Source organism: Medicago truncatula, chromosome 3 (genome assembly GCF_003473485.1).
Source record: "Medicago truncatula cultivar Jemalong A17 chromosome 3, MtrunA17r5.0-ANR, whole genome shotgun sequence".
NCBI lineage: Eukaryota > Viridiplantae > Streptophyta > Magnoliopsida > Fabales > Fabaceae > Medicago > Medicago truncatula.
Window position 1 is genome coordinate 27,565,626 of NC_053044.1, and position 22,739 is coordinate 27,588,364.

At 33.5% G+C, this 22,739-nt stretch overlaps 2 protein-coding genes across 2 annotated transcripts; both read left to right on the forward strand.

The window, feature by feature from the left end:
• The first annotated feature begins 13,766 nt into the window (after window positions 1-13,766).
• On the forward strand, window positions 13,767-17,043 carry LOC11443178 (B3 domain-containing transcription factor VRN1). Its single transcript, XM_024778869.2, has 4 exons — window positions 13,767-13,917; window positions 14,131-14,530; window positions 16,367-16,512; window positions 16,616-17,043. The coding sequence occupies exons 1-4, from the start codon at window positions 13,846-13,848 to the stop codon at window positions 16,859-16,861; spliced, it is 864 nt and encodes a 287-aa protein (XP_024634637.2). The 5' UTR covers window positions 13,767-13,845; the 3' UTR covers window positions 16,862-17,043.
• A 3,795-nt stretch (window positions 17,044-20,838) lies between these two features.
• On the forward strand, window positions 20,839-22,662 carry LOC120579304 (B3 domain-containing transcription factor VRN1). Its single transcript, XM_039831216.1, has 4 exons — window positions 20,839-20,933; window positions 21,318-21,717; window positions 22,071-22,216; window positions 22,312-22,662. Exons 1-4 carry the CDS (start codon window positions 20,862-20,864, stop codon window positions 22,549-22,551), a joined length of 858 nt encoding a protein of 285 aa, XP_039687150.1. The 5' UTR covers window positions 20,839-20,861; the 3' UTR covers window positions 22,552-22,662.
• Window positions 22,663-22,739: the final 77 nt, after the last annotated feature.

The window sequence follows — 22,739 nt, forward strand, 5'->3', positions numbered from 1 at the left end:
AGTGCTTTTTCCCTTGGAAACAATGGTAATGCCAGAAAAAAACCAAAACGTCTGTATTTTCTTATTAATTTCAAAAATCTGCATGAAAAAAAAAAAAAACTCTTTCTAAAATCATCCAATCATTATATGCAGGTTGAACCATAATAAACCCGTTGAACACAGTAATCCTACGGTTCCTCCAAGTTTTGATTTCCCTGTGTGTGAAGCCGAAGATGAGGAAGGTGATGATATACCATATGAGATTACTCGGTTACTTGAGCAAGAAAAGAAAGCCATTCAGCCTCACCAAGAAGAGATTGAGCTTATCAACATAGGTACCGAGGAGAATAAGCAAGAAATCAAGATTGGTGCTACTCTAGAGGAAGGGGTTAAGCAGAAGATTATCCAACTCCTCCGGGAATATCCGGATATTTTTGCATGGTCCTATGAAGATATGCCAGGTCTAGACCCTATGATTGTGGAGCATCGGATCCCTACCAAGCCTGAATGTCCTCCCGTCAGGCAGAAATTGAGAAGGACTCATCCCGATATGGCTCTCAAGATCAAGAATGAAGTTCAAAAACAGATTGATGCGGGTTTCCTAATGACAGTTGAGTATCCCGAATGGGTTGCCAATATTGTGCCTGTGCCAAAGAAGGATGGTAAAGTTCGGATGTGTGTTGACTTCAGAGACCTGAACAAAGCCAGCCCAAAAGACAACTTTCCATTACCTCATATTGATGTGCTTGTTGATAATACTGCTCAATCTAAGGTGTTCTCCTTCATGGACGGTTTTTCCGGTTATAATCAGATCAAGATGTCTCCTGAAGATAGAGAAAAGACATCTTTTATCACTCCATGGGGTACCTTTTGCTACAAAGTGATGCCGTTCGGTCTAATTAATGCTGGTGCTACCTACCAAAGGGGAATGACCACTCTGTTTCATGACATGATTCACAAAGAAGTTGAGGTATATGTGGATGACATGATTGTGAAGTCAACAGATGAGGAACAGCATGTTGAATATTTAACAAAGATGTTTGAAAGGTTAAGAAAATACAAGCTGCGATTGAATCCCAACAAATGTACATTCGGTGTCAGGTCCGGAAAGTTATTAGGTTTCATTGTCAGCCAAAAGGGCATTGAAGTCGATCCTGATAAAGTCCGGGCCATCCGAGAAATGCCAGCTCCACAGACAGAGAAGCAAGTCAGAGGTTTCTTGGGACGTTTGAATTACATCTCCCGATTCATATCTCATATGACTGCAACCTGCGGGCCGATCTTCAAGCTACTTAGAAAGAACCAGCCTGTTGTATGGAATGATGAATGCCAAAAAGCTTTTGATAGCATCAAGAATTACCTGCTGGAACCACCTATCCTTGTCCCACCCGTGGAAGGAAGGCCTTTGATTATGTATTTGGCAGTGTTTGATGAATCCATGGGATGCGTACTTGGTCAACAAGATGAAACCGGAAAGAAAGAGCATGCTATCTACTATCTAAGCAAGAAGTTCACCGATTGTGAAACTCGGTATACAATGCTTGAGAAGACTTGTTGTGCTCTAGCTTGGGCTGCTAAACGCCTGCGCCATTATTTGGTGAATCATACAACTTGGTTGATATCCAGAATGGATCCGATAAAGTATATCTTTGAGAAAGCGGCCGTTACTGGGAAGATTGCACGCTGGCAGATGCTTTTGTCTGAATATGATATTGTGTTCAAAACTCAAAAGGCAATCAAAGGTAGCATTCTTGCCGATCACCTTGCTTACCAACCTCTTGATGATTACCAACCAATTGAATTTGATTTCCCTGATGAAGAGATCATGTATTTGAAATCCAAAGACTGCGACGAACCGTTGATTAATGAAGGTCCAGATCCCAATAGCAAGTGGGGTTTAGTCTTTGATGGTGCTGTCAATGCTTATGGTAAAGGAATTGGGGCAGTCATTGTATCCCCGCAGGGGCATCACATCCCTTTTACCGCCCGAATCTTGTTCGAATGTACAAACAATATGGCTGAGTATGAAGCATGTATCTTCGGGATCGAGGAAGCCATTGACATGAGAATCAAACACCTCAACATCTATGGAGATTCTGCGCTCGTCATCAATCAGATAAAGGGTGAATGGGAGACCCACCATGCTAATTTGATTCCTTATCGTGATTATGCGAGACGTTTGCTGACATATTTTACAAAGGTTGAGCTGCACCATATTCCTCGTGATGAGAACCAAATGGCTGATGCTCTTGCTACTCTATCCTCCATGTTTCGGGTAAACCATTGGAATGATGTGCCAATAATCAAAGTGCAACGCCTTGAAAGACCTTCGCATGTGTTTGCTATTGGGGATGTGATCGATCAGACTGGTGAAAATGTGGTTGACTATAGACCCTGGTACTATGACATCAAGCAGTTCTTGCTAAGCCGCGAATATCCGCCGGGTGCTTCCAAACAAGACAAGAAGACCTTGAGAAGATTGGCCGGTAGATTCCTGTTAGATGGAGATATTCTGTACAAGAGGAACTATGACATGGTATTGTTAAGGTGTGTTGATGAACATGAAGCAGAGCAGTTAATGCATGATGTACATGACGGTACCTTCGGGACCCATGCTACAGGGCATACTATGTCAAGAAAGTTGCTACGGGCAGGTTACTACTGGATGGCCATGGAGCATGATTGCTACCAGCACGCCAGAAAGTGCCACAAATGTCAAATCTATGCTGATAAGATTCATGTGCCTCCGCACGCTCTCAATGTTATTTCATCCCCATGGCCGTTCTCAATGTGGGGCATCGACATGATTGGAAGAATTGAACCGAAGGCTTCAAATGGTCATCGTTTCATCTTAGTGGCAATTGACTACTTCACCAAGTGGGTTGAAGCAGCATCTTATACCAATGTGACCAAGCAAGTGGTAGCTAAGTTCATCAAGAACAACATCATATGTCGATATGGTGTTCCCAGCAAGATTATTACCGACAATGGTACCAACCTGAACAACAATGTGGTGCAAGCTCTTTGTGAAGAATTCAAAATTGAGCATCATAACTCTTCTCCTTATAGACCTCAGATGAATGGTGCAGTCGAGGCCGCCAACAAGAATATCAAGAGAATTGTCCAAAAGATGGTGACCACCTACAAGGATTGGCATGAGATGTTACCCTATGCTCTGCATGGCTACCGCACTACAGTGCGCAGTTCAACCGGGGCAACCCCTTTCTCTCTTGTATATGGTATGGAAGCAGTTCTTCCTTTGGAAGTGGAGATCCCATCTCTCCGTGTGATAATGGAAGCAAAGTTATCTGAGGCTGAATGGTGCCAAAGCCGGTATGATCAGTTGAATTTGATTGAGGAAAAACGTATGGATGCCATGGCTCGTGGACAGTCATATCAAGCAAGAATGAAGACTGCTTTTGACAAGAAAGTCCATCCTCGAGAATTCAAGGTAGGGGAACTTGTATTGAAGAGGAGGATAAGCCAGCAACCCGACCCAAGGGGCAAGTGGACGCCTAACTATGAAGGTCCTTATGTTGTCAAGAAGGCCTTCTCCGGTGGTGCTTTAATCCTTACACACATGGATGGTGTAGAACTTCCAAATCCAGTGAATGCCGATATAGTCAAGAAATACTTTGCCTAGAAATATGAAAAGAACAGCGTGGTAGGTCGAAAACCCGAAAGGGCGGCCTAGGCAAAAATGCGCTTCCCGGTGGATCGAAAACCCGAAAGGGCGGTCCAGGCAAAAATAAGGGACAAAAAAAAAAAAAAAAAAACAAAAATGAAAAGCTCGCTGAGATTGTATACAACTCAGGCAAGAATGAGCGTCTCGATGAGCCGAAAACCCGAAAGGGCGGTTCATGCAAAAATGAGAATGAAACAAAAGGCAAGTAACTATATCTGGCTAACCACCGTCCCCCTTGGGGCATCTGCAGCTGTTAATGACCATCTTCATCTGAAGCTTCCGCATTTGTGAAATCAAAGTTTTTGGGAAATGTAATGATTACTGTGTTCAATGTACCACCAACCAATAAAATTACCATTTTCCAAGCTTTGTGAATCCGTGGAGTCACGCCTTCGGCTGACCACCACTCTTATACATCAATTTGAGCCTTTGCTTTTGTTTGAAAATTCTATTTTGTTCTTCTACTTTCAAAGCTATACACAAAACATTTTCTTTCTATTTTGATAATGACAATGCTTGAAACAAACATTTTGAAAATTGAAAACCTTTTGTCTATTTTGAAAAGCAAACCTGAGCAACAGGGTACCTTCAAATGAAACATGCATGAGCGAGAGTATGTTGATGTCTATTTCAATATATGTTACAAGCAGGTTCTCCTCCAGGATAGTCTGTGGTCAATGGCAAGAATGAAAAAACAGAATGAAAATGCATGAAAATAAATGAGCTCGCTAAGTTGAAAACCCGAAAGGGCGGCTTAGGCAAAAATGAGCACCCCGCTGGATTGAAAACCCGAAGGGGCAGTTCAGGCAAAAATGGGGCATTAAAAAGAATTTATTTCCCCGGTGGATCGAAAACCCGAAAGGGCGATCCAGGCAAAAATGGGATGCAAAAAATGAATGAATGAAATTGAGAATATAACATGCAAAAAGCATTGACCACAGATGCAATGTCTACAACATACCCAGCACTGAAATGCCCAGCACAACGGCGTTTTCCCCAGTGGGGTCTTCCAAGATTCTATCCCCAGCAAGATGCATAGCTACCTGCCCTCAGCCATGGTTCCGATACGTCTCCCAACGACGTCATCCCCAAAGAGGATTTCCAAGAATGTGTAATATAGCACGAGCCACTACGTGCCCAATACTCTAATGTCTTGTCTTCCCCGTGAAGTCGTGCCTACAAAATGCCAACGGTCATGCATTACAAGCATTCATACATGCATAATCATGCATATTACGTGCCCATGCATTTAATGAAATTGTTATATCATCCATGCATATTGCATTTCCAATGTCAACATCAGTCTCAATTCAATACTCATGTCAGGTTCTCTGTCAAAACCTTGTGAGCCAATAATATCGGTCAATTTCTGCCTTTCAATTCAAATCAACGTCAAGTCAACCTCAATCTATATTTTGTCAACAAACCAATCCCCATTGAATGTGTTTCTGTTTGGTCAAGTTACTAGTTCGCATCCAAGAACGACTTGTACCCATTTACTTTTCAATGTTATCGGTCGAGTGCCCAGCTCAATCCAAGAGCAGCTTGTACCTGTCTATATGTTTCCGTTTGGTCAAGTGACTAGCTCAATCCAAGAGCAGCTTGTACCCGTCTATCTGTTTCTCTCCGGTAGAGTAACCAGTTCGCATCCAAGAACAAGCTCGCTCCTGTCTATTTGCCTTGCTTTCAGTCGAGTCACCAGTTCGAATCCATAAGAACAACTCGTACTTGCCAATTTTCTCTTTTCCCAGTCGGGTCACCAGTTCGAATCCATAAGAACAACTCGTACTTGCCAATTTTCTCTTTTTCCCAGTCGGGTCACCAGTTCGAATCCATAAGAACAACTCGCACTTTCCAATATCCCCAAGTGAGTTACTAGTTCGAATCCATAAGAACAACTCATGTTTGTCCAGTAACCTCTATCCCCTGTGAAGTGACCAGTTCGAATCCATAAGAACAACTCGCAGTTGTCTGTTTGTTTCATCCCCGGTCAAGTGGCTAGTTCGAATCCAAGAACAGCTTGTACCTGTCCAACTTGTTTCTAGTTTCCTGTTACTCTGCTATTCACTATCTTTGTCAATGTCTACCAATCCCGCAATGGATACGACATATTCTGTTAATTCCAATCCCCATGAGGTCTTGCATTCATAATCCAAATGATGCATGGCATGCATATTATTTGAAAATGGGTAGGCGTATTTTTACGTCCAAATACAGTGCAAATACTAATATTTAAGTATCTTCGTCCTGTCAAGCCAAAGACTCCGTCTCTTGACTCTCCAGACAAAGAAACTTAAATAGGGGCAGCTGTTATACCCTGTTTTTGGACCTAAAAATACTGGGCCCAATTTCATTTCAAACTTTGTCAAATGTCAAATTTCAACTGCACAGTTCAATTTGTCTCTGCTACGCAGTGTTTTCAATCACATTTTTACCTATGTTTTTCTTGCATAAAACCTTTCAAAATGTCTTTACTTGTCTTGTAAGTCATTCAAAAGTGTCTCTGAATCATTACATTGCTTTTTCTACAGTTTATTTCAAAATTTGCAAAAAGTCATACAGAAGGGTATTTTGGTCATTTCCTGCAGTGGGACCCATTTTCATCCTTGTGACTGTCTCTGAGTCTTTTCAAATTGTTTTTTTTTCATTTCATCAGTAAGCTTTGTTAATTTCGTTTCAAACTTGCGTCTGAGTTAGTGTCAAGTCAATTTGAATCTGTTTAGGTCGTTTTTAGCCCTAGGGGCATTTTGGTCATTTCACACAAAATTTTGGCATGGGGAGGTTACTTTGAAGTACCTCATTTAGGCCATTGGTTCGTTTTAGTCCGTTTTGTCAGTTTTATTTGTTGTTTCACTTTACGTTTGATCAAATTACGTTTTTTATTCAAATTTTATTTTATTGCATTTTGGTCCCTCAATTGAGGTCCCAAAATTGCATTTTTGTCCAAACTTTTTTATTTCATTTCAAGCTTTTTTTTAATTTTGCAGTTTAGTCCTCAATTTCTCTGTTTTTGCAGAAAGGTCCAGAATCCATTTTAAGTCCAAGCTGCGCCATTTTCATGCAAATCCAGGTGTCACTATCCTATTGGTTCCAATGCACACATGTCAAGCTATAAAAGGTGTACAGTGCCACACGTTTTTCCATTCATCAAGTGCCAACTCATAAACACACGCCACTTCACCAAAACAGATTCAATTTTTCTCTTTCTTGTCAGTTAGATCAAACCAAGAAAATCACAGAGAAATCACCAAGAACACAAGAACCCTAAGATTTCCAGAACCAAATTCATACACAAATTCATTGATTTTCACATCAATCCTCAGAGATTCGTGTGAATCTTCATCACCGGATTGAAGATTTCCCCTACAATTCAAAGTGCGAGCTCACATTGAAGCAAGCTCAAGCACTGATCATAGGGATTTTTCACGCAGATTCAAAAAACGTTGAAGCAAGCTCAAGCACGTAATCACAGAGAAGCAGAGAAAGAATCAGAGAAGATGAAGATGAACCGGTAAACCGATTTATTTTCGGTCCAAAAGCAAGCAAAATCATCAAAACCGTCAAGAACATTCAAGTTTTTTTCCAAAGATTTTCCTCCATTAAAAGTTTCAACCAAAACTTCAGGTAAAACTCATTTTCTTCTCTTAGAAAGTATTAATCACGGTTTAAACCTGTAAAAAAGGAATCACGCAAGCAGCAGATCTAAAAATTCCAGAATTCAAAGATAAGACTGTAACCGTAAACACGAAACCTAGATCCATAAGGATCTAGGTGTTGAAAGTGAGAACAAGCACTAGAGAGGCAATAAACGACGAAACGATGTAGATCCGTAAAGATCTAAACGTTTTCTTTCAAAAAAGATCAAAAATCAGTTTCAAAACCGTACGAAGTTTTTTCCCGATCTACGTCGTTTCAAGATTCATTTGTAAAAACCAGTGCCAAAATCATACTTAGAATAAGAAGACGAATCGTTTGATGTAGAAACTTTGAAGTTCTGGAAAGTTAGGTCACCGGAGGTGCTTAGGCGCGCCGGAGAAGATGAAGCTTCCGGCGGACCTTCAAGGTCTCCGCCGTGGCTTCATCCTCACCGGCGGTGAGGGTTTAGAGAGAGATGAGAGAAGAGAGAAGAGTTAGAGAGAGAAAGGATTTGCAGAAATGAAATAAACCGGCACTCTTCTGTTTAAATAAGCTAGTGAACCAGACCGGTCCAAGACCGGTCCAATCCTGTTGATTCCAGGCCGTTTGATCTAGGGTTTCAGGATCCTGGATCAATCCTGTGGCTCCTGTGAATCCGGTTCTTTAGGGTTTTGGGTTGGGCCTTTGGTTTCTTTGGATTTTCTGCGTTTTTGTCTTTCCTGTGCTATTCACACCCCTGTTTTTTGCTACCTGCACCTATGTCTTGATTAAAATTGTGATAAAATTCCTAGAAAAATTCATACATGTTTCTTGATATTTTCTTAGTGTTTTTATGACATTTTTGCACATTAAGGATCTATGAAATTTTTGTATAATTAATTCATAGCATTTTAATTCTCTTTGAATTATTTGTTATGGATTCTTCTTCACACATTTGTCCTTGATGTGAGAATATGTGATAAAAACTACTTGCTGTGTTAATATGAGAGATTTGTGCCTTTAATTTCATGTTGATTTGCTGTTTTGATTTGGTTCATAAGTTCTTGATTTTATGAACAATATATGCATATTTTGAAAGATATAAAATACCAAGTTTATTCTAGAAAATATGGCATGAAACCATGCTTGCATGTTCCCAATAATTCCATGCTATAACTTGAGATAAAGAAAACTCTTTCAAAATTTGTTAAAGCATGAGAATTAGAGGCCAAGAATGCTTTAGGTTTCATACCTAAATTTTTAGGGTTTAATGTCATTTTGTTAACTTTTTGTGCCATCTTGCATGCTTTTATTTCTTAGTACTTGTTATGTTTTTTTTTTTTTTTTTTTTTCACTAACAAGTTTATTTCCATGTTTCATGCATCTCATTTAGCATTCCCTCCACCTTCTTTAGCCTAGCATTTATTTTTGCAAGTTTTAATTCCTTTAGAGATGTAATTTGTCATCATTATTTTGTAGCTTGGCAAAGGGGCCATAGAATGTATTTAGGCAATTTTTGTAATATGGACTATGGACACTATGACGCACCGACACGCACACACTCACCTTAGATGTATGCATAGGATTGTATGGTTAAATAAGCGTTTAGGTTTTAAACACTTAGAGAAAATCCATCTTTTTTCCAAAAAAAACAATTGAACTTCACTTCAAAAATTTTCATAATAAATATGAAGTCAACACTTCATTTTCTCCTTTCTTTTTCTTAAGGAAAAATTCAATTCATCTTAACCATTTAGACTTTCTTTCTAATCACTAATCAAACCTCACTTTTTTGCTAAATCTAACGCTCATGAAGCCTCCCAATCTCCTTCTTCAAAACCTTTTTTCAAAACTTAAAATCAAACAATTAAAACAAAAAACAAGTTTTTTTAGCAAGAACTACGCCGGTTTTGATCCCGTAAAACGGTACGTAGGCAATGAGTCAAAACTCATCCAAGCCGAAATAAAAAAAAATCAAATTCTACTTCTTCTCACCCCCCATTCTTAACTAATCACACTTTCTTTCTTACAAATAAGCAATAAAACTAAAGCGTAGAAATCAACTTAGGAAAACGGCTCCTATAGAGGACTATAGTTACTCCGGGTGCCTAACACCTTCCCGTAGTAAAACCGACCCCCGAACTTAGAATCTAAGGGTTTTTCTCAATTTTGCCCTTCCCAAGAAAAAATAGAGAATATCAACGGTCAAAAGGTTCAAGTCCAATTAATGGCTTGGCACCCAAAAACCATGATAACACTTATTATATTATTTAATAGAATAAGATTAGAAAATAAAATAATATTAAGTTTAGGGGTTGTTATGAGATTTTAGAGAGTTTTGGGGAAGAAATAGAAATAAGATAAAATAGAAAAAAGATTATAAATAGGAGAGACCTAGTTTAGAAAAATAGAACGTACGACCAATTTTGGAGAAAAGGGAGAAAAAGCCAAGAGAAGGGAGAAGCACATAGAGGCTGCGATTTTCTTATTCTAAGGTAAGGGTGAGACTAGCATTCAATTCTATTAATCTATATAATTATGATGATTTTATCTAGCAAGTGTAGGATTGAATTAGAGAAATTGGGAATTAGGGTTAGAATGTAGAATTGAATTGTGGAAAGAAGTAGATAATCTGATGGATTAGGGTGATAAAGGATGTTTAGATTGTAGATTAATCACAGACTAAGTTTCCAATCAGTATTGGGGTTTGAGTCGATGGAAATTGGGATTTTTGTTTGAATAGTCGGTGTCTAAACGTTTTGCAAATAAGAGATTATGTGAGGTTTGGGAAATCGATTTTTGGGTGGTTGAAACTTGAATCTTTTTGTAGATTATGATAGGGCTAAGTGTCAGGAGCGTGTAGGCGAAAACGGCATCGAAAACGGGTTAACGGTTTGATTTTTATGTTCAAAAACGTGAAGGTTGAAAATCTGAAGCCGTCCGTCAAATCTGGAAAAATCGTGCCACGATGGGAGACCAACGTGCCACGATGATGTCATACCAGAAACCTTAAAAATGCAATTTTCTTCACTCCAAATGCTTCCAAACTTCTTCCTAAGTGTAGGGACTTTATCCTAACCATCTAGAAATGCTTTTAGGAAAGAAATAACGTTGTATAAAGGGTCTAATGAGTTGTTGAGAGTTGAACCTTGGGGTAGTTATGAATATTATTTACAATATTAATGATGATCTGTGAAGCTGATTTATGATGATTTGATGTTGTTTATAATGTGATATAATTGTATATGCATTACTTGAATTATATGTGAATATTTGAGATGTTGTTTACTTGCGTTCGATATTATTATATCATGATGTTGTGCATACTGCATATGTTGCTGATTGTTAATTAACTAAGCTGCATGAGTCAGTCTAAGTCGTTGAAGATGTTGATGTTCCAAATTATTGGACTATTATAAGAGGTTGTCGAATTAAGATGTTTAAGAAGTCGAGTCCATGCATTAGCATTTCAGTGTTGGGGGCTTGATGCCCTGGAGCTTTGTACTCACCACGTTGGAGCTTTAGCTCAAATAGCGATAGAGGCTTGATGCTCCGTATTGGTACCACATGCATATAAGAGGTCTAAGTTGCATAGTCGAATCAGAGTCGCATTTGTCGAGTCAAAGATGTTAAGTTGTCAAGTTGTTAATGCTGTGATTCTTTATATGAACTATTAATGAAGTGATATATGATATATTATTATCTATGATGAATATTATGATGTTTTCATGTTGTTAAATATAATATAATTGTTGGATTATATGCTTAATATTATTGTTTTGTGAAATCTCACCCCTTCTACTTGGAAATGTTGCTCTTCGTATGAGTAACTTGCAGATATTAAAGATTAGTAGGAGTGGTGGCTCAAGTGTCTTAGGGCTCTGATACGTAACGGGATGAGAAATTGTTGCTATGTTTATCATTCCTTTATGTATCAATTTTGGAAACATGTTGTTGAAGCTTTTATTGTCGTTGAATTAATTCTGCTGCAAAGTTTAATTATTACATTGTTGAAATTTGAAGGATAATTATTTAATTATTCCATTTATGATTTTTAAGAAAAGAAGTGTAACATTCCGTTTAAGGTGTTTTACTCTAATTAATTTATGAAATTTTTATGTTGGGAAAACGGAATGTTACAGCTTTTATGCAGCGGTGCAACGAGTATGAAAAATGTTTTTCCTCAAGTAATGCTCTTCTTGTGCTGACATCATGTGTAGCCTTCCTATGATCATCAAACACTCCGGATAGTTTTCTTTATAAGTTGTTCATGTTAATCCAAGTCTCATATTGACTTTCAATTTGAATTAATATAATGAAGTATTTGACTTATAATCTATATGTAATGCTATACATGTCAATTGAGTATTAGATTGATAAACTCACATTTCGGATAATAAGATATCCATATTAATATGAGACTCTATTGACTTCTGATCTAATGTGACTGGGTAGATAAATCAATTCGAATATTAAAATTGGCTTTTGGTTTGACTTGTTTGGATATCTAGGTTAACTTGAGTATGAGATAAACTAATGATATTTTACTTGATTATATATGTATATTGATAAACCCAAAGTCATATTGCTCCAATCATTATGAATAAGGTATATATCATGTTAGTTTGAGACTCTTGAATCTAATTTATGTAATATGTTGTAATTTAATTTAATTTTGGGTTAATTAATTTTTTGTCCCTATAAATATCTACAGTTTTGTTTTTAGTCTTTATAAAAATAAATCACACTTTTTAGTCCCTACAAAATTTTTTGTTAGTGTTTTTAGTCTCTGTTCAATTAAAATTTGTTTAATTATGCTTAAACTTCTAAATTTTTAAAAGATTTTTTACATACATGTTCATAACATCGTAAGACACTCTTTTATAATTTTTTTTAGTTTTTTAACATGTAATGAATTAAATATGAATTTTTCTAAAAGTCAAATTTTCAAGATTATATTAATGAAAATTTGGACCTAATAATAAAATTTTAAGTTACTTTTTTGCGGAGGAACTTTGTATAATATTCTAAGTAGGTTGTGAAAAATATGTTAAAAATTTAAAAGTTTAAGCACAATTAAGCAAATTTTAATTTTACAAGGACTAAAAGTATCTGTTGGTCCCTATTAAATTAAAAATTGTTTAATTATACTTAAACTTTTATATTTTTAAATGATTTTTAACAGACATGTTAAGAACATTATAATAATCTCTTTTATAAAAAATTAGAATTTTTTAACATGTAATGAATTAAATATAATTTTTTTGAAACGCCGAAAATTCAAGATAAAACTAACGAAAATTTGGACCTAAAAATAAAATTTTGAGCTAATTTATTGTGGCGGAACCTTTTATAATGTTTTAAACAAGTATGTAAAAAATCATTAAAAAATTTAAAATTTAAAGCATAATTAAACAAATTTTAATTTAATAGGGACTAAAAACACTAACAGAAAATTTTGTAGGGACTAAAAAGTGTGATTTATTTTTATAGGGACTAAAAACAAAACTGTAGATATATATTTACAGGGACCAAAAACTTAATAAACCCTTTAATTTTTAATTCTCTAATAATTAAATTTTAATTAATTCATGTTTTAATCCAAATTTTAAATGGAGTACATCAAATTTTATGCCGGTTCAAAAGTCTATCTAGATTCAACTATATTTTAAAGGAAATATCTTTATTTACTCATAAAATTAATTTATTGTCTAATGAATCTAAGAAACAAATTTTATTGAAAGGCGAATGAAGATTTGTTAACTTGGAATCGATAATTGTAAAAAAAAAAAAAAAATCTACTCTTTATACTTTATGAATTCTTTTTTCTTCTTCGTTATTTTCACATAAAATGTTATTTATGTCTGCAACAAAATGAATCTGTCCAAAAGACACAGCATACGCACATAACAATACTGTAACTTATAAAAACCAACAAAGTGGCGGTTAATTCAATCACTGTTGAGATGCAGTGAGAGATTGAGTGCAGAAGAACAGTGTGTGCTATGAGAAAACTATCTTGATTTGAAAGAGAAGAAAAATGTGCTTTGGTATCAATTATTGCAAAAGGAGTTGAACTACTTAAACAAATTATTTAAGAGCAATGCTATATATTAAGAAAGATTTTATCAAGAAAAATTCAAAATTAATATGGCAGAATAATCACTCTTAGATTTTATCAAGAAATTGTTCCGAAATTAATGTTAGCCAATAAAATCTCATCCTGACCGAAAATCATCGGGTGGTGGGTGTTATGTATTTTTTTTTTTTTGAAAGGTTAATAAATAAGACTGAAATCTAAGGGTGATTATCATATCATGTCATTCTTGAATCTTTTTTGATAAAATCATTCTTGATATCTAACATTTTCCATTATTTAATGACAATATAGCGAATAGGTTACACATGAACCATACAATTTCTAACAGCTCAATTGGGCAGGTACTAGTTTATTTAATTACAACAGTTACTAATAAATGAAAGAGTTTTGCTTGCTAGCTTCATTGTCATTAACTTCATTACAACAATCAAGCATCTCTTATCTCCACTTCACACTCCTATCATCCATGGCAAGGAGAAATGCTACCTTTCCCATCCATTTTTTCAAGATCATCCTCCAATCTAATCTTCAAAGACTTGTAAGTATAATGCATTCCGATTTTTACTATTTAGAGTTATATTTACATTGCACACATTTTGTGTTTAGAGTATTTGCACTAGAAGTTTTTCAAAAAAATAAAAATATTTAGTTTTCTATTTACATTTCACACATAAGTCTTTTATTTCTAGAAGGAATACTAATTTGACACCTTTTGTTTAATGACCAAAACGGCTTCTTTTAATTTTTACAGAAAATACCACATAAGTTTACAAAGAAACATGGAGTTGGTCTATCAAATCCAGTGTTGATCAAGCCTCCAGATGGCACTAAATGGAAAGTTTATTGGAAAAAAATCGATGGTGAGATTTGGTTTGAAAAGGGTTGGAAATATTTTACTGAAAATTACTCTCTTGGACATGGCTCTTTGGTGGTGTTTGAATATAAAGGAACTTCGAAATTTGATGTAGTAATACTTGGTCGGAATGCAGTAGAAATAGACTATGATACTTCATGTGACACTGATGATGAAAATGACAATGTTGGTCATAGTGATGATGAATCAGTTGAGATTTTAGATGAATGGCCAAATCAGAAGAGTACTGGAAAAAGGTCGCCATTATTTTCTCCTCGACCGTATAAGAAAGTAAGAGGTATGTATGAATGAGTTAGGCTTGGTCAGACGCAATTACAAATCTTTTTCATTTGGACATACATTCATTAATAAAAAACGAGAATTTTTTATTTTTTTTAGGAGAATGTTAAACAGTGTCTCAGGGGCATTGGTTAAGCATAAAAAAGAAGTAATATTTAACTAAAAAGTTGTGTAATAATTATTTGATCAAAAGTAAAAAACTTATATTTCCAAGACATAGTTTATATATTTAGATTCTTTAACCAATACCCCGGAACACCGGTTAACAAAACTTTTTTTATTATTGAAATAAATGATGTGATTGCAAATATGTGTCTAATTGCAAAATATTTATGTCTATGACCAAAGTCTTTGGATTTCATTTTCGGTTTCTTCTTTTATATATATATATATATACACTTGTATATTTAGAGACTCCAATAGAGTGTGACATACTATAGTTGATTAGTTAGCCTTACTAAGTGTGGGAGTTGGTTCAAACCAAAGATGACCTTAGCTTGATTAGTCACATTTAAGAACATGGTCATGCAATCAGTTTGTTGATAAGAAAAAACCAACATGTTATTGGCATCCAACTGGTGCATAGCTGCCATTTGCTTCACCTAAAAAAGCAAAAAAAAAAGCATTCAATCTCATGGTATCACATAATGTTTATTTGTTACTCCCTCGTTGTATTTTATTAGGGTATGTTACTTTGGGGGAAAAAATATTTTTGATAAATATAAATCACTTTACACATTTTGTTTCTTTTTCTATCATACCTTTTATTAGGTATTATTCTCTCTCTTTCAATTCTTTTACACTGTGTTTGGTTAAGGTGAAATAGGAAAGAGAGAAAGAACATGCAGAGAAATAGGAGAGAAGTTCAAAACTTCTCCTGTTTGGTTGCAAAGAGAAAGAGGGAAGAGAGATCAAAACATGTGGGACCCATGGCTGTTTTTAGTCTCTCCGAAATAGAGAAGAAAGAGAATAGGAGTCCACTTTTTTATTTTAATCCCACTTATACCCTTATGAAATTGCAAGCTTGCAACATGAAAACACAAATATTGGCCGGTTATAAAGCGTTCATTTCCTAGTAGTACAGGACAAATCAAATAGTAAGTAAAGTTTTTAAGTTTTCTTCATAATCGATTAACTCACATAAAAAAACTATAATTAGTTTAACTTAATTCAATTAAACTAATTAATTTAATCCTAGTAGTACAGTACAAATAGTAAGTAAAGTTTTTAAATTTTCTTCATAATCAATTAAATTACATAAAAAAACCTATAATTAGTTTAACTTAATTCAATTAAACTAATTTATTTAATTTAGCACAAAAAACTAATTAATTTAATTAATATAAAGCTTAATTAAATAATGTAATTAACGAAAATAAAATTGAATCAAAGATTAAATAATTTTAATGGATATTTTTTATTGTAGGGGCATCTTAGTACTTTTATAAATAATCAACACTTCTCTCTCTTCTATTTCTCTCATATCTCTCTTATACCAAACAACACATCAAATCTACTCTATTTCTCACATATTTCTCTCTTCTCACTCTCTCTCTCACATATTTCTCTCTTCACAATTTCTCTTCTTAGCCAAACACACTTTTAATATCTCTTTTCAATATCATTTATGAAGGATAATTTTATAAAATCATTTATAATTTCTCTTTTTTATATAAATTTAATACATTTTTTATTTTGTGTGAAATTGTCAAAACAACTTATAATAAAATAGATATATAGTACAAAAGATGGTATTTGATAACCTGAAAACGTCAAGCATCATGAATATTCAAAATTTCTTTCTTTGTTTTACATTCGACACAAATATATGCAGCTGAGGTTATGAAGACTAGTGAAAGAACTACATCATGGAATTGGCCAAAGGGAGCTAGAGCTCAGGAAGTAGCTTTAAAATTCATCTCAACCAATCCTTTTTTCACAATTCTCATAAACCCTACTCATCTAGCAGAAAATCGGGTGGTAAGATTAAACACAACATTTACATTAATTCAAGCAAAGATATATGTATGACATATATAATATGTTGTGATTATTATAATGATGATAACATTGTACTATGCAGTGTGTACCAACTTTAAATGGGGTTATTGAGAACAAAGAAAAGTATGTGATGCTGCAGATTGGGAAAAGATCATGGAATCTGAAATTGCTCCCTTATTGCGAGGCTAGAAATGTTCGCCGCCTTTCGGCCGGTTGGTCCTTGTTTGCTAGAGAAAGTGGACTGCAAGCAGGAGATGTTTGTGTCTTTGAACTGATAAACAAGAAGGATTTGGTTTTTAATATTCATATTACCAAAAGTGACAGTTAATGTATCTGTTTGGATGTTGTTGTTTTGAGTTATAGCAGTAATATGCATCAAATGGGTGAAGTGACCTCAAACTTTCGTTTTAGTATTAGTTAATTATGATGATATATATATGAACTATGGTCCATCATGAGGCATGAATTTCTTATATTTCTTTCAAATTTAAGTGTTATTTGCAACATCTTCTTCAGGCAACAAGATTTGTTCTATGACTATGTTGATTCTATCTCTCTAGGTGTTCGAAGCATCTTTAGCTTCTACCATTTTCCTGTTGTTGTTCTTTTAGCGGTTGCTTTGTTAGTTTAATTCATTGAGGATTTGCAAAAGCATTCCTTATTATAGTTCTTTGTGATGTAATGTTTTGCACCATTTTTTTGTTTTGATGTAATCACTTTTGTTGTTAAGGGTTTCGGCCCTCTCCAGATCTTTTATAGAATTTATTTGCTTGATAAAAAAAGAAAAAAGGATGAATGTTAATATATGTCATTTGTTAAAAAGAAACATGAATAGGGATGACCAGTTTTTTTGGATGATACATATGGGAATTTTTGAAATGTAAAAGTCAAATAAACCATAAAAAATGGAAATAGAACTATTTAAGAGAAAATAAATGATACATTTCTTTCTAATATAAAAGTCATATAAGCTAACTACCACACTTCACTAATAGCTTATTTGTTAGTGAATATATGGCCGGAGCGCATATATGTAATTAGTTGTGTAATTGATTTGCATGTGAAGGAATACATCCTTGATTGTCATCGCTCTTTTGAGTTTTTTTTTTCTTTATTATTCATCTTTCCTTTACGAAACTTATTCTCTTTAAAAAAATTGTAAGTCGTAGAAGATAAAAAATAAAAGATGATTATAAATAAACATATGAAGTGTTACATATGTTATTTGTATTTCGATATTTAAATAACAATTGATATTTAACCTCTAAAAAAAATGAAATTACATTAAATATATTTTTGAAAATAGTTCCTATATAAAATTAAACACACAATTAGTAGTGTTTATATCGACAAAATTACACAATTCGTCCCTTGACTTAATTTCAAATAACATTTTTGTTGTTTATCTTCTTTTTTTCTCGATTTTGTCCTTTATATTATATTTAGGTAACACAAGAAAGTGTTATAAAATGTTAACATTGTTATCCTTTTTTAAGCGTTTTTTGATTTTGTTTTGATAAAAAAAATGATAACAATTTTGATTTTTTATAACATGAAGGACCAAATCAAAAAAAGAAAAAGATAAATGACGAAAGTGTTACATAATTATAACATAAATGATTAAATAGAAAAAAAAAGTAAAAGAAGAAAGTGTTATCTTAAAAGAAGAAAGTGTGGGTCCTTGTGAGCTTATCTCGATTAACAGGAACAATGCATAATATATGCAAGGTCAGAGGTTCAAACTCCGACCACAATGAAAAAAAATTGTGTAATTTTGCCAAATTTTTTTATAAAGACTAAAAATAAAATTTAAATTTTATAGAGACCAAGACTTATTTAACTCATAAATGACTAGATAAAAGTTTTTTTTTTTTTTTTTAATGTTATGTATCACAATTCTATTTTATGTGCAAAGAATTCATTTAATAAATTAAGGATTTTTATAAGGGTTATATTAACTTGTGTCTTTAGGGCACATGTTTAAGAACTCAAAAGTTAAAACTTTTTCTTAAATTTTGTGCATTCAATTAATTAAAAACAAAAAATTAAATTTAAATGCATTAATTATAGACTGGTGCTAGTCACACCCCAAAAAAAACAAGTTACACCCAAATTTATTTAAAATTTTACAATAATACCAAAATTGCCATCTTCATGTAAATTTTTAAAAACCCATCTTTTATGATCATTCTGAACCCTTACCCCCTTTCATCCACAAATCACCATAGATGTGCAACCAATATCTGAATCAACATCTTTGTTATTGATCTGTACTATATTCATAAAGGTTAGTGAATTTCATGAATTTCATTTTCGATGATTTTCTATTTGTTTATTGTTTGTTTTGGTATGAGATATGCCTGTCAATTTGATTTTAAGTGAGAGGTTAGTGTAAATTAAGTTTACATGTATGTATATAAAAGGGGTTAGTGTAGTTTACGTATGTAGGTTAATGTAAATTCAAGTTTACGTATGTTCAATTTAGGTTAGTGTAAATTCAGTTTACTTACATTCAATCTAGGTTAATGTAAATTAAGTTTACTTATGTTCAATTTATGTTAATGTAAATTTAGTTTACTTATGTATATAAGAGGTTAGTGTAAATTCAGTTTACTTACGTTCAATCTAGGTTAATGTAAATTAAGTTTACTTACCTTCAATCTAGGTTAATGTAAATTAAGTTTACTTATGTTCAATCTAGGTTAATGTAAATTCAGCATTCAATCTAAGTTAATGTAAATTAAGTTTACTTACGTTCAATCTAGGTTAATGTAAATTAAGTTTACTTATGTTCAATATAGGTTAATGTAAATTCAGTTTATTTAAGTTCAATCTAGGTTAATGTAAATTAAGTTTACTTACCTTCAATCTAGGTTAATGTAAATTCAGTTTACTTACGTTCAATCTAGGTTAATGTAAATTAAGTTTACTTATGTTCAATCAATCTAGGTTAATGTAAATTCAGTTTACTTACGTTCAATCTAGGTTAATGTAAATTAAGTTTACTTATGTTCAATTTATGTTAATGTAAATTTAGTTTACGTATGTATATAAGAGGTTAGTGTAAATTAAGTTTACTTATGTTCAATCTAGGTTAATATAAATTAAGTTTGTAAATTCAGTTTACTTACGTTCAATCTAGGTTAATGTAAATTAAGTTTACTTATGTTCAATTTAGGTTAATGTAAATTAAGTTTACTTATGTTCAATTTACGTTGATGTAAATTTAGTTGATTTGAAATTTTTATTTTAGTTAAAGGGTATATTAATCATTCTAGGATGTAACTTATTTTTTTTGGGATGTGACTAGCACCAGTCTTAATTATAACCAAATATTTCTACATTTCCCAAATTTACTTCTACTTTTAACTCATTATAGGAAGGACCAAATATATACATCATCCTTTTCTTTTAATAATGATAAGATTTATTCATACATCATCTATGAATTTTTTTCAGCCGGATCTATTCTCTTTTATCCTATGTAATGTTTTCTTTTACAACTATATCGGTTGTGTTTGGTAATTATAGCGGATAACTGATAAGCTACTTGATAGTGGATGATTGGTAGCATATAACTCAAACGCTAATTGAAACAGCGTCTGAAAAATAATTTATAAACTCGTGAAATAAACTATAAGCTCGTGGTGAAAAAACTATCAAATGAAGTTTTTTTTGGTCAAACAAACTTATAAACTACCCGCTATAAGCTATAAGCTGTTATGAAGTGCCTTACCAAAGAGACCCATAATGTTTATTTTCATCCGCACTTCATCTCTACTGCATCACTGCATTGGTATTTTAACACCGTCCTATGGAAAAACTACCATCGTACTATTTGAAATAGAAGAATGTGCTTAAAAACAATTAATGCAATTAATGCTAAAGGAGTCTACTGTAAAAAAAAACTACACCTTCTTTAATGACAGTGCTAGTAATAAAAATTTGAACATCAACTAAGAACATGCGCCTATGACTTTGTTTTGAGATGGACAATAATGACATATTCGAGACATGCAGGTAGCTCAATTACAACCTTAATAAATGAAGAGGTTTGCTTGGTCAGACCAACATATATATATATATATAGTTGCACCGTAGTTACTTCGTTTTTAAATATAAGTAAAATTGATTTTTTAGATTCATTCATTTAATGATGTATGTGTCCCGCATACTTCATTAAATGAATGAACTTAAAAAGTCAATTTTCCTTATATTTAAAAACGGAGGGAGTACCGGCTACAATGTCAATAGTATATATAGAAGAGTATTGTAAGTCTCTAACACACAATCAAATACATCATCTCCCACTTCAAACTCCGTCATCCATGGCTAGGAGAAATGCTACACTTCCCATCCGTTTCTTCAAGATTATTCTCCAAACTAATCTTCAAAGGATTGTAAGCATTCCTATTAGTACTATTTAGATTTCCAGCATTTTTATTTAACGCCATCAGTTGAAGTTACAACATGCTATATTTTTATTTCACATATTTACATATACATGCAAGCACTATAAATTTGATTAGGGATCTGTTAGAATTAGTGGAATGATGTTTAAGGTAGTTACTAGTTATGATTTGAAAATTCATTATGATTAGTTGTTAGCTTAGTTATGATGAGTGTTTGTTTTCTTTGTTGGACTTTACCATGCTTCTCAACATAAACATCAAACATGAATCTTTAGATGAATGTTTGTATTTCTAGAAGGAATATTAATTTGACACATTTTGCTTACTGATCACCAACAAAACTATATATAATTTATTTTTTGATTTTTACAGCAAATACCAAATAATTTTACAAGGAGATATGGAGTTGGTCTAACAAATCCAGTGTTGATCAAGGCTCCTGATGGCACTAAATGGAAAGTTTACTGGAAAAAAATCAATGGTGAGATTTGGTTTGAAAAGGGTTGGAAACATTTTACTGAAAATTACTCTCTACAACATGGATGTTTGGTGGTGTTTAAATATAAAGGAACTTCCAAGTTTGATGTACTAATACTTGGTAATAATGCGGTTGAAATAGACTATGATTCTTCATGTGACACTGATGATGAAAATGGAAATGTTGGTCAAAATGACGATGAATCACTTGAGATTTCAGATGAATGGCGAAATCAGAAGATTGCTAGAAAAAGGCCACCATTATTTTATCCTCGACCACATAAGAAATTTAGCGGTATGTAAGGATTTCATTGTGTTTCTTCTTTTATTTTATTTTGGGTTTTAAGATTAATATTTTCTTCTTTGTTGAAGTTTAAATATGAGGTCTTCAATTCTGTTAACATTTAATTCAAACCAGTTGAACTACCACTCACCAAAAAAAGAAATTAGGGAAAGAGGAAATTTTTATTAATTCAGGTGACACTAATTGTCATTCTACAATAGTCGTCGATTCAAACTCAATAGTCGAACCTGCATTAGTTTGGATATGTGCAAACCGGAAAATAGCAAGCATCATGAATTTTCAAATTCTGAATATGCTCTTCCAAGAGTTTAATTACTTGTTTTATTTTCCACACATATATGCAGGTGAGAACAAGAAGAGTACTAAAAGAACTTCATCCTTGAATCGGTCAAATAGAGCTAGAGTTGAGGAAGTAGCTGCAAAATTCACCTCAAGCAATCCTTTTTTCACAATTCTCATTCTGCCTAATCATCTGGTAGCAGGTCGGCCGGTAGGGTTAAAGACAACATTACTTCATTTATCCATTCATGGGGTTCTATGTTATGTTTTGATTATACATTAATATATATATTATCATCGATGCAGCGCGTACCAAATATACATTTAAAGGGGGTTATTGAGAACAAGGAGAAGAATCTGGTGCTTCAGATTGGAGAAAGATCATGGAAGGTGAAATTGCTTGCTTCTTACGAGCGTGAGACGGGTCGTCGCCTTTCAGCCGGCTGGTCCTTGTTCGTAAATGAGAGTGGACTGCAACCTGAAAATGTTTGTGTCTTTGAACTGATAAACAAGGAAAATTTAGTTTTTAAAGTTCATGTTTTCTAAAGGAACAGAGTTGATGTATCTGTTTTGTATGTTGTTTGTTTGAGTGATGGTAACAAGAACTAATTAAGTAACACTATTTCCTTTCCCTAAAATTGGTGAAGTGAGCAACACTTCAGCTTTGGTTGTAATTGTGCTTGATTTTGAAATATTTGAAGGTATGATTATTGTTAGGTCAAATTGAGAAATTG